Source organism: Caloenas nicobarica, chromosome 5, assembly GCF_036013445.1.
Source record: "Caloenas nicobarica isolate bCalNic1 chromosome 5, bCalNic1.hap1, whole genome shotgun sequence".
Lineage (NCBI taxonomy): Eukaryota > Metazoa > Chordata > Aves > Columbiformes > Columbidae > Caloenas > Caloenas nicobarica.
Window position 1 is genome coordinate 9,131,819 of NC_088249.1, and position 11,893 is coordinate 9,143,711.

The 11,893-nt window shown below is 42.2% G+C and overlaps 1 protein-coding gene across 2 annotated transcripts; it reads right to left on the reverse strand.

The window, feature by feature from the left end:
* Positions 1-2,330: 2,330 nt before the first annotated feature.
* C5H14orf180 (chromosome 5 C14orf180 homolog) lies at positions 2,331-11,366 on the reverse strand. Of its 2 annotated transcripts, none has more exons than XM_065636475.1 (4): positions 11,171-11,366; positions 8,746-8,872; positions 6,948-6,974; positions 2,331-4,206 (listed from the first exon to the last, which is right to left on the reverse strand). In XM_065636475.1, the coding sequence occupies exons 1-4, from the start codon at positions 11,222-11,224 to the stop codon at positions 4,004-4,006; spliced, it is 411 nt and encodes a 136-aa protein (XP_065492547.1). In that variant the 5' UTR covers positions 11,225-11,366; the 3' UTR covers positions 2,331-4,003. The 2 variants fall into 2 exon arrangements, with proteins under 2 accessions (XP_065492547.1, XP_065492546.1); XM_065636474.1 differs by having other exon boundaries at positions 2,331-4,203; positions 11,171-11,318.
* Positions 11,367-11,893: the final 527 nt, after the last annotated feature.

Sequence of the window (11,893 nt, forward strand, 5' to 3'; positions counted from 1 at the left end):
TGCAGCATGGGCAGGTTCATTTTCTAAATGCCAACAGGTTAATTTTCTTCTTGTAACATCAGCCTTTCTCTTCCAGGGTGGGCCTAACGGTTCCCAACAGCAATCCTGGAGTGAGGAATTAGTAAGAAACAAGTCCACACTATTATCTTAGAGGCTCCTGAATTATTCCTTGAGGGCAGCTGGTAATATCCTTTTTCTAGTCACATGCTGCTGGCCTTTCTTCTTGCTTCGAAGTGACAAAAGACAGAAATTACAATTAAAATTGCTGCTGTGGGCTTCTCCTGCTCCATTAACTTGTTTCCAGACTAGCAGGGTTAGGAAGATGAAAGGAGGGACTGGGATTAAAAACAGTCTTTGGAGCTGCCTTTTAGCTGCACTAATGCTGAGTGCATTAAAAGGTTAATGCAAAAAAAAATGTAGTGTCATGTCACCGTGTCCTTTTCTATCTCCTTTGTATGGGTACAGATACACCTGCTAGAGCAATCAGGTGCTGTTGATGTGGTGAGCCTGTGAAGAGGGTGTTAGCAGCTGCCTTCTGTTCCTGCTGCAGGAATGCACTGAACACTGTCAAACTGCTTATCCCGTACTGTTGTGGTCTGCTGATTTCTGTTGTGCTTTAGTTTCACACTCATTGCATAAGGGATATTAGGCAGCACTTCTACATTTAGGCACTGTCACTAGCCTGTTTTCATGCACACACCTCCTTGTACTTTCTCCTAGCTCTTTGAGCACCCCAGACCCTGCTCTTAGTAAGCCCATCTACTCGCTATCTGCTTCAAAAATTGCTGCAAGAGTCCTATCCTTTATCACCCCTCCTTCAGCCTTTTAAAGCAAAAGCATGACCATTTCTAAGCTGGATTAAATAATTGCTCACAGCTGGCTGGCTTCAGGACTCCTGACTTCTAAAGCAATTCACCACACTGGCACCTGCATGAATTCAGGTGAGCACCTTGATTGTATGTAATAAATTATGTACTCTTTCTCCTTTTTTACCTCTTTGTGGGCAATCCTCTGGAGTTTCCCTAAAGAGAAATGTTACCCAAGATGTCTGATTTTGGGTACCTTTATAGTTCCTATCAGCTATTTCAAACTCATGGATTCACAAAGACGTCACACCTAGAAAACAGCACTGAACAAGAATAAGGAGAAATCTCATCCATCTCACAGTAGTGAGAATAGATCTCTGATGGATAACGAATAGAAGGAAGGAGCAGAGTTGGAAAAGGATGTATGTGTTTATGGGTTTGTGTATGTGTGTAGGCAGGATGGATGAATGGGAAAAGAGCTTGAGAAGGAAGTAAAACAGGTAAGTCCACAGTGAAGCTGTGCAGCAGTAATTAAATTCAGGCCCAGGAGCTGGGATTTTTTCTCATATTCCCAGCCTTATTTTTGACCTGCTTCATTCACTTCCACAGATGCACTGGCTTTCTCAGCTTCAATTTATTCACCTGCAGAATGCCACCGCTCTCCCAAGGATAGGGTTTAACTTTTATTTATTTCAAACATTCTGGCTTTGTAGTGAATTTGTTTTGGCTTTCTGCAGCCTGTCACGTGTCTGACTGACTGCAGTAAACAATCCTGACCTGGGAGGCCTCACAGGGCTATGGCAAGTCCTCGATTGATAAATCAAGTGTCGCTTTTGCCCATGTCCAAAGCTGTCCCAACCAGAGCCTAGGCAGAAGCCAAGAATAGCTGTTCCTCTGCTTAATTTCCCTGACAGCCCAGATGCAATAGACGTTGTCATTCGCACTGATAAAGTTGGGCCCCAGCAAGGAGAATGTGGCCATTTTTCATTTAAAGCAGACCCAGGGAAAGGTGGTTCCATGCCTGTCTTCTGGGTAGCCATGCAGGGAGGTGACCATGCATATGGACGTCACACTGCCTCAGCATCTTCCCTCACAATCATGAGAGGAGTTCCTGTTTTACCTTAACCCTTTGGCATGTTTTAAAGTTATCAAAACTAGGTTGCTAACACACTGGAAGGGTTCACTCTACTATTCTCCCTCTTGAGATTGCTCAGTTCTTGTCAGCTCAGGCTTTGCTTTCTTGTTGCAATATGCCATGACTTGCAGTGAAGGAACCATCCTTTCAAAAAAGACTCCTGTTTTGAAAGGTCTAATTGCTACATGCTGGGAGGACATGTCAGTCCAGAGCCAAAAAAAGGAACACCACCAATTTGCCAAAGGCTTTCAAAATGAACATTAAAAAGGTCATAAACATTAAACATTGAAAACAGCAGTTGCGATGACCCCTTTGCTCCGTGCATGCAACCAATCCAAACCTTTTCATCAGAGATTCACCAGCACTCAAGTTTAAAAGCTTTCCTCTTTATTACCTAAACAGCAGGGCTGAGACAGGGGTGAGGGAAGGGAAGCAGTGGTGAAACTTACCCTCTGAGCTGGGGCACCCGAGCGATTTGCACAAACACCCACTGAGCTAAACGCTCCTCCTGCAGCAGCCTCTGCTTCCCAGAATGGCAGTGAACCAAATGCAATTGCCGTGGCCTTTGAGATGTTAGGAGGAACATGAGAATGGCCACTGAAGTCCCTTCTTTCTGTCTCTGCAATCTTTTTGACTTGTTCTCAAACTGCTGCTGCTCTTGATAGAAGGCTACATAAAGTGTTTCTGTTTATCCTCTGCCTCTTTACAGTTCTTGAGCTGCTTGGAAGAAGATTGTTCAGGCAGAGAGATACGGCGCTCTTTAAAAAAAATAATCAAAAATAAAGCACCGTTTTTTCTTTTTGATGAGTTGCAATGGCAGGGGAATTCAGGCCAAGGTCTTGTAGATGTCTTCTGCCTTCTCTGCCACTTTTTCTTTTTTTTTTTTTTTCCTTCAGCTCTTACAGGTTCTGATGTCAATCTTACCACGCCAAATAAACCCAAGCATACATCAGGTGCTACATGACAAGAGTCTAAGGCCTAAAAAGCTGATTGTGCTTGTTTTGTCTAGGAAGAATACATAGCTGAAGCTCATAAGCTTGCACTCACTTGTTCTCCTCTCAGACACCCAAAGCACCATTCCACATTTATTATATGATCATCATTAAAAGGATTCTCTTCAGAGAGATGCATACTGTGGTGGGACAATGGAGGGATAAAGGGGCTTTGCCTCCCACGTCTTCATAAACAGTCCATATTACCATTACATAAAGCCTTGAACACCCAGGCATAAATGCATAAGCTCCGACTGAATACAAGCACTATCATAAATCTTGTAAGATCAGCTTATGAGGTTTATGGACGGAATCAAACCCAGAGGATTAAACTACTGATCTGATAATTAGCCTGGGATTCAATGCTGCCATTTATTATGTTAGGCAAATAAACTATTTACTGTTTAAATGAGTTTTCATGTTCTTTTTCACACCTGGGAGTCAAGTGAAACATTAAGAAACAGCTTTTGACCACTGAGAAAATAAAATGCATGAAGGCAAACAAGAAAGCCATTTGCCAGGATTTTACTAATAGTCATTTCAGGTACATAAATATAGCAGATTGCAAAGCCTTTGGCCACCAAAGCAGTATATGTGCAATAGCTCAGCTTTATTTCAAATTTTGCAGAATAGCTCTTAGGAGACTTGAGGAGAAAGATGGTTTGGTATTTAAAGCCTTGACCGGAGACTCAGGAGACTTTTATTCAGAGCTTGCTGCTGCCTACACAGATCAACGTATTATTTCTCTCTCTATTTCTGTTCCTCATATCATCAGTTTGTAAGCTCTTTTTGGGGCAAAATTCAGATACTTGTTTTCTGTTCAGGACAATGGAGCATGAGTTTGGTGGGACCTTTAAGTGCTACTATGACTGCTGAGTAATGTGAAATAAAAAAAAAAAAAGAAAAGAAAAAAGAAAGGAGAACAAGTGGCTGCTGGGCAGTGCACAACAGGGGTGGTTTTCTTGCTCTGTGGATGCTCATGTGTTCCCTGCATGTGGCTGGAGTAGATAGGGAGCTGCTGTGTGCTTGTTAGCAGTGCTCTGAGATGTCTGTCAGGCTGGAGGACATTGCTACTGCCTCGTAAACCAAGCCCAGCATTTCTGAGCAACGTGTCTTATCTGAAGAAAGAAGATAACAAGTCGGGATTGAAATTCCTCCAGGACTTTGACATCTTGCTTCATGCTGGTGTAGTAGAGACTCACAGCAAGGATCAGCACTGCAGAAAATGAGAGCCACAGGAGCATGGGCAAGCCAGATGATGACCTGTCATCTACTGAACGGTGATGAGGAGAAAAAAGAAAGCAGCATTATTTTAGTGTCATCTTAAACACTTCCCAAATTCGACCCCCTGCTGATGCCTTTGTCCCACTTTTCTGGGAACAGCAGGGTACACAGGGCTCTGGTTGTGAGTACTTCTGTAGGCATCAGTTAAGTGATGGAGAGTCACACCTCCTGACGGAGAGTGGTGAATACAAAATTCTCATCTAATGGTGCATTTGAAGAGTTTAATTATACACAATAAGAACAGGATTACCATAGCTAATGCATGACCTCAACTTTTTCTCCAGCAATTATTTTTTATACCTTTATGCTAGATGTTAAGTTAAATATTAGGAGAATATCAAGTTACCTGATCTAATTATTAAATGCTCACAAATGTTCTATAAAAGAAAGAAGATCTAGATTTCTGTCCTTTTTCTTGGTAACTGAGCTCGTTTGGGCCTCCTCCTAATTACAGTAAGAACCAAAATGTGGCTCCACTAACCAAGAGGCATATTTAGAAAGCTATGGCAAGTTTAATTTCTCTCTAAGTGCTAGATGTGTTAATTACACTGGACTATCCTCTATACTTGCTCTTAAGCAGGAGGACACTGTAAACATTTTTCTTGCCTTTAAAATATAGTTCAAGTACGTTTAAAGTGCCATAGGTCAGGCACAGTACTCATGTGGAAATCAGTGAGCTACCTTTAGTTTGCTGACATCCGCGGCCCAGCCCTTGCATATGTGCATCCATCCATGGACCTCAGGCATTCAGTTTGATTCAGATCTGGCTGCTCTGTTTGTCTGCCTGGCCATTGCACAATTGGTATTATTTTATAAAGCACTTTGAGTATTAAACATGCAATATAAATCCAAATTCGTGCCTGAATAAAAACCCATAGTGTGCAGCTATTTTTCTGCCATATGCACATAATCAATAACGAAATAAAAATGTGATGTGTGTTATTATGGGTAAAGGGCCAATATTAGCTGTAACGTATTTAAATTAGCTTCTACTAGGTGCCCTGGAATACACAGCAGTCAATTATACTGTCATATAGATGTACAGAGAGGAAGGTAAAAGTCATAAAACCAAGCAAGAAACACATAATAATGTATCAAAAAGTGTATGGGGAAAAGGCAAAACGTTAATAGGCAGTCACTTTATAGCTAACCAGAAACCAAATCAATGTCCCATAATAGATCCAAGTAAATTATTTGTGGCAAATAACATAATCATTTGAATGTAGCCCTTCTTTCTGTTTGCAAATTATCCATGAGCAGACCTCCATTTTTATAAATTTGTTTATTTGGCATTATTCTATGAAAGGTTTATATGAAGGTGTTTAGCCAAGGAATTACACACCACTTCCTGCTTTTGCAGAAATTGGTGATTTGGAAGTTGGTATTTCCCTTGTGTGATCTCCCACACCACAAGCTACAGCTCTCGCCTGGGTGACCACCTGCCTTTCAAAGCTTGGGCCCTGGCTGATGAGCATACCTACTAACAGCGAAACTTTTCTGTGAAAGCTAAGCAGCTTTTCACATCTGCCCTTTTCTATGAAGTGCTTATAAGCATTTTCAATTTTGTAAAGGTTACTTTCCATGAGAAATTTCTGGGAGATCTCAAATGCAAACTTGGATTTTCCTTATATCCTCTCAGTACAGGAGTATGTTCAGTACAGGAACAGAAAAAAAATAATGTGGAAGAATAATGCCATCCACAAAACAGAGATGAGATATGCTCACAACAGCTTCAGCACAAGTATGTGCCTAAATGTAGGTTTATTCTTTTCTAGATTACAAATAGAAAATTCATGCTTAAATTTGTTAGTTAAATTGGTTTTTGGAACAGCACAGTCAGCCCTAGACGTGTGCCAAGTCTAAAGAAAAAGGCAGCTAATCTGGGAAAAGCACTGGACCAGGATATGGGAGATTTTGGTTTAGTTCCTGCCTTGGACACACATTTCTACTGTCATCTGAGGGATATTTAGTCTTTCCCTTTCCACCTGTCTCTTTCCTGCCCATAGAACCTTGTTCCTAGCCTAATAACTGCCTTGGTGGTGCTGCCAACGACATGAGCATACAATCCCCCTTCCTGGGCAACAGCAACAGCTAGGGGTTGTGGGGACATATGCTTCATTTTGGCATCCCAACACTATGGCTGTGTGCTTGCGCATATACATATATATGTACCCTTCTCCCCTCACTACGTTGCACACAGCAGGGGCTGGATGTTGGCTGGGGCCTCTGGGAGTGATCACCATCATAACAACATCTAGATACACACATTTGCCTCGAACATCCTTGCCAACAAAAAAGAAAAAACAGATTATTTTTATTATTTCTACCCTGCTGCTAGCATATAAATGAATTGTCTCCTCCCCACATATGAAAGTCAGCAGGGAGACCTACTGTTTTGCTTGGGGTGCTTTCCCTGTATATCTTACTGAAAAACCTGTACCTATTCTATTGCCGTAAAATATATTAATTATATTTAAATTAAAAATAGCTTCAGGGATTTCATTTTTGTTTCCACCATTTATCTTACTAGATGTCTTGTTTAAAATACTACAGCAGACCTCATCAACACCTTGTGCTTCATATGCTGAGAAGAAAAAGCAACAGCCACTGACAGTACAAAGTGCTTTGTATACAGAGAATATATTCACACAGTGCATCCCAGCAGCCGCAAAACAAATGCAGGTTAGTGCCGTGGATGGCTCACAGTTATAATGTGAAACTTTGACTTACCCACTACGTAGTCACAGCAGGAAATGGCTAGAAAACAGAATGAAAATGTTCTTACACGCCTGGAAAGGCCTCTTTGCAGCAGATGAATAAGAAAGCAAGCAGCGTCTCTGAAATTGCTTGTCGCCTTATAGATGCCAGGCCACCTCTTACACCACTTCTCTCTGTACAGATTCATGCCAAATGAGGATCTACCTATTCCATGCAAACATGCAGATATAGGTGCACTTCAGGAAAGTGAGAAAAAATATTGTATGGGAGTGTTCAGGGACAGAGATTGCTGCTGTTGCAGAGAGGTCAGGAATCAGGTCTTGCAAAAAAGACCTCCCTATTCTGCATCATTTCTAGAAGGGAAATGAGACAGACCAGCAGGCTGAGAGAAGAATGGAAGTTACGAAAACCAAGCCCTCTGTTGGATGCAACTTTCATCCAACAATATGCTGGAACTGCCTCTGCTTAGCAGCCATGGCCCAGACGCAATCCAGGATGAAAAGTCCAGAGAATGGAAAAATTTCAGTGGTGCCAGCAACCTTCATCCTACTGGCCTCGATGTTAATAACATTGTGTGGGCAAACCCCAGATCATCTGAATCACAGCCTGTCTGCAACACAGAATGTTCATTATGGGTTGGGACATTTCTCATGTCTTCATGGAAAAGAGTCAGGGTCTTCTCCACCCTTGTATCTGCCTGGGGCTGGGCTGAATTCAGAGCCAATGGGAGGTGAACCTGGTTCCCCCAGACTGGACTGACTGCAGGATAACCAGCGATGATCTAGGGGCACGGAGTCTGGCAGGGAGAAGAAGGATGCATGACATCTCATCAAAAACCTGCTCTTGAGCAGTCAGATGAGCTTTGAAGAATTTAGGGCTGACTCACTGAGTCTTTCCAGCAGTTCAGTTTTGATGGGAAAGCCCAGGATCTGTCAACAAGCTTATCAAGAAACAGCTTTTCACTCCTGCATTAGGAGACACCAGAAACAACATATTACAAAACCGATCCAAGGTCTGTTTACAGACACACCAGCAGATGCCAAGCCTTGTTTACAGAAGCTGAGTAGCAGTCCAAACAGGTGGCTGACAGAAATTTTACCATTCTGTCACCTGTGTTTTCACTGACCCATATATTAAAACCAAACAATTTAAATTCCCTATCAATAAATACATTTTTTCTTAGCTGGGTAATTTTGTGAAAGTCAGAACAAAACAGCAGTTCTTATTTGACTGTGAATTGAATATAACACATATAGAAATGCAAACTGGATCCTTCTGCTAGACCTCTGCTTAAGGTCACTCTCAGTTGACCAACCTGCAAACTGTTATTTTGGTTCATGAATGAAAGACCAGAGGTCATGTTAGCTGCATCATTCCTCGGATGCCCTTGTTGTCAGAAATGGCCACATCCTGGCTGCTTTCAATCCCTGTGAGCCAGCTAGGCTCAGACATTTACTGTTGTATATGGTGCTCAGAAACATGAAAGGGCTGGCTCTCTCCCTGCCATTGCATCCTAGTTACCCAGAATGACTCAAGTGTGTTTAAATTTGCTCTGTCTGAGATTGTCTATGAGTGGAAGCACTGTTCTGGGGTAGACCTGGGGTTCAGCCAAACCCATGGTCTACATTGACCCCTGTGGGGACTGACTCAGGAGTTCACCATGAGAACAGCCCTGAGGCTGCTCCAACGCGATGCAGGAGTGCTGAGCTCACAATCACAAATAACAGAGGGGGTAGCTCATTTGGACAGGCAGGGTGAATGTTAAAAAGCTAGAAAGGTCATACCAACAGGCTTAATAGCTTGAGCATACCATATTCAACGACGACTTCTGGCTCACGAAATCGAACCCTTCTCTCTGCTTTCCGCTTTTCCCCCACGGCTTGGTCCACAGGTGGCCTTTTCCTCAGTATTGAAGGAGGATAGCTACTGTCATCTGTCTGAAGAGTTGATCAAAACACAAAACATATGGCTGTTCAAACTGGAGTAATGCATCTGGGTGAAGCTTTGAGCTTTTGTGGCCATGTTACCATGTCCCTTGAGGGACATGATATGAAACACATCTGTTTTGACATTTATAGTCAGACCACTGTAATATTTATAGCGAGACAATATGGATATTCCTTCATTGTCATAGATCTTCAGTACTCTAAAGCTGTTTTCTCAGGAAAAAGGTTGGTTAAAGTAATGGACAGCAAAGTGTTCAGAAAAAAAATCTCTAATTTGGAGTGAACAGTTACTGAAGTTGGCTGCTCAACAGCCCTGGGGTAGATGGACATAAACGTGATAAGAAATATATGAACCATATTATTGGGAGCACCTTTGAAATGTTCTTCTGAGCTAAGCAGCTCCACTTTGGTTGCAGTGTTGCCATTTCAACAACTGAGACTATGCAGCAGTCTTGGTTTTGGATGCTATCCTGATGGGTACGAGAAGGTGGTTTGTTTGTTTGCTGTGGATTCTGCCAAATGACAAGAAACAGAAGTTCAATAACTGTAATCAGCCCGTCTTCTGTTGAGGAATGCTCCCACAGTTAATTCCACAAAGTGAATCCAAAGCACCTCAGTTCAGAGACACCCACTGTCCTATGGAAGTGGAGAGCAAATGGCAATTTTTCTACTTTTCAAAGACCTGAGTGGGTAGCAGAAATTATCCACATTTTATTTTTACTTTAAGATCAAAGTCATCTTCTCTATCCCTTTCTCCCTCTTCCTTCCATTCCTCTGCTAGGTAAAGGACTTTATTTCTTAGATGGTTTGTTTCCTTTGTCTGGTCACTGTCCCTGCTCCTTTTTTCCCCTTCATGTCATTTCCCTACTCAGTGATTGCAAGCTACTTCCTCCATGTTTTCTTCCTGCTTTAATCTTCCTGCTCCTCAATGCCTGCTACTTTTGCCTGTTTTTAGACTCAAATACCCTCCCTCTTCACCTTTTCTCTTTGAATGCTTTCCCTACACTTAACATTTCACTCACTCTCTCCTTCGGCTGCAGAAGCAGATTAAGTCCCATTAACTACAGTCTGGGGATGTCAGATCCCAGAGTGCAGAGGATAAGTAGGCTTTTCTACGCATCCCACTCTGGATAATCTCAGAAAGGCACAGATTCTAACCAGCAGGAACTGCCATGGAGTGAGGAACGTCTTCAGCTTTGTTACCTTCTCTCAAGGAATATATAAACCAGATTTTGGCTTAATTTATCACTGAGAAGGATACTTTCTCTGAGCTTGGAGTCATACAGGCATCCATATCACCTCTGTCTCGTGACTAGGGACGCTGCATGTTGGAGATCTGTTATTTATTCAGCAGCTCGGAAGCTGGAATGCCCATCCAGGGCATGGGAAACCTGGATTCGATTTCATTCTAAGCCCAAAGCAATATGAACCCACATTTCTTATATGCATGCCCTCATCATCAGAGCTCTGGTGCACACGCGGGAGCAGGGAATCTCAGTCTCTGCCACTGAAGCTGTCTTGTTTGGCCTTGAATAATTAAATATTCATTGAGCTAAAGAAAGAATGAAAGAATGACTTTACAACATGGTGTTTGGGTGCTCCCTTGGGGTGGGAGAAGTCTGGTCCTATCCTTGCTCCAATGAATACTTAATATAAAATGTTTAAATATTCATTGGAGCAGTCACAGGGAACCGGGTCTCTCTTCTACCAGGTGAGTACCCTAATCACTCTGCTATAGCCATGCAACCTCTCGCACACACTTCGTGACATAATAAATATTTAATTACTCTGTGTAAAACGAAACAGGTTTAGGGAGACACAGCAGCGAATACCGAACTCAGACTAACAGTGGTTATAGCTTTAGGTAGGAGGGCTCCTCCTGTGGCACAGCCAAGGAAACTAAACCTTATATTTGAAAAGATTCAAAACTCCAAGTGCAACCCTTGTCCATACGAGCTTTTCCAGACAGCTAACAGTTACATCAGAAGAGAAAAACTTTAAAAAACTAGCTGTTTGGGTAGAACTGAGACAAGGAAGACCTTAAAATGAAGCAGTATTTACAATATTTACTAGTCTTTAACAGCTTATGGAAATTTAAGCCACACAGTGTCAGAAAAAAATGATGCATTTTCCCCTCAGACAGAAACCCAGTGTTAACATACTGTGACAAGAGCTGGAAACCTACCAAAGTGCTAGCTGGGAAATTATATGCCCTTAAAAACAACCCATTTGTGAAAAGCTCCAGGCACTGGACACAAGGACTACATCGCCCATTAAGAGATTACTTACCGGCAGCTCCTCTGCACTAGGGTCAGAAGGTGGGGCTGGACATATTTGGGACATGTACTCTGGATGCCAACATGAAGCCTCCCACACGAAACTTTGTTTGGAAAGCCACTTGCTCAAGAAAACGGGGAGGACCAGGGGAAAGTGTCTGGAATTCCCTCTGCAGCGAGGACTGAGCAGGCTGTGCCCTCGAGCAGATGGGAGCTGCAGCAAATGACAGAGGAGTGGAAAGAAGAGTTTCCGCCCTTCATACCAGCGTTGGCTTGGGAAGGATGACGTTACTTGAAATGTACTCAGTAGACAAAAATAGCACACAGTGATAATAGTGATTGTGTGGCTGAAAAGCAGAGCTTTCTTGGCAACTGGAAAGGGGCTGAATGGAGCAAATCGCAGGCAAACACCTACATGTTTATATGTGTAAACATGAAGTTGAGGCTGTTCTTTTTATAATGATTGCTGCATTTCCTTGGTCATGTTGATCTCCTTTCCAGAAGCCATTCCCAATCTCAAAAATCTTGCAAGTACGATTGCTTTTGATCTTTCTCCTATTCAAAATATGTGGATAAAGCCATTGAGAAATGATATAGATGTAGTGGGATCACATGTATCTCCCTCCAGTACAGTTATGGCCTCACTTTATATGTTTTACAAATTAGATCCATTATTATAGTAATAAAGTGGGATTTTAACATTAGACATTTCTACGGATATTATAATAAGATTATT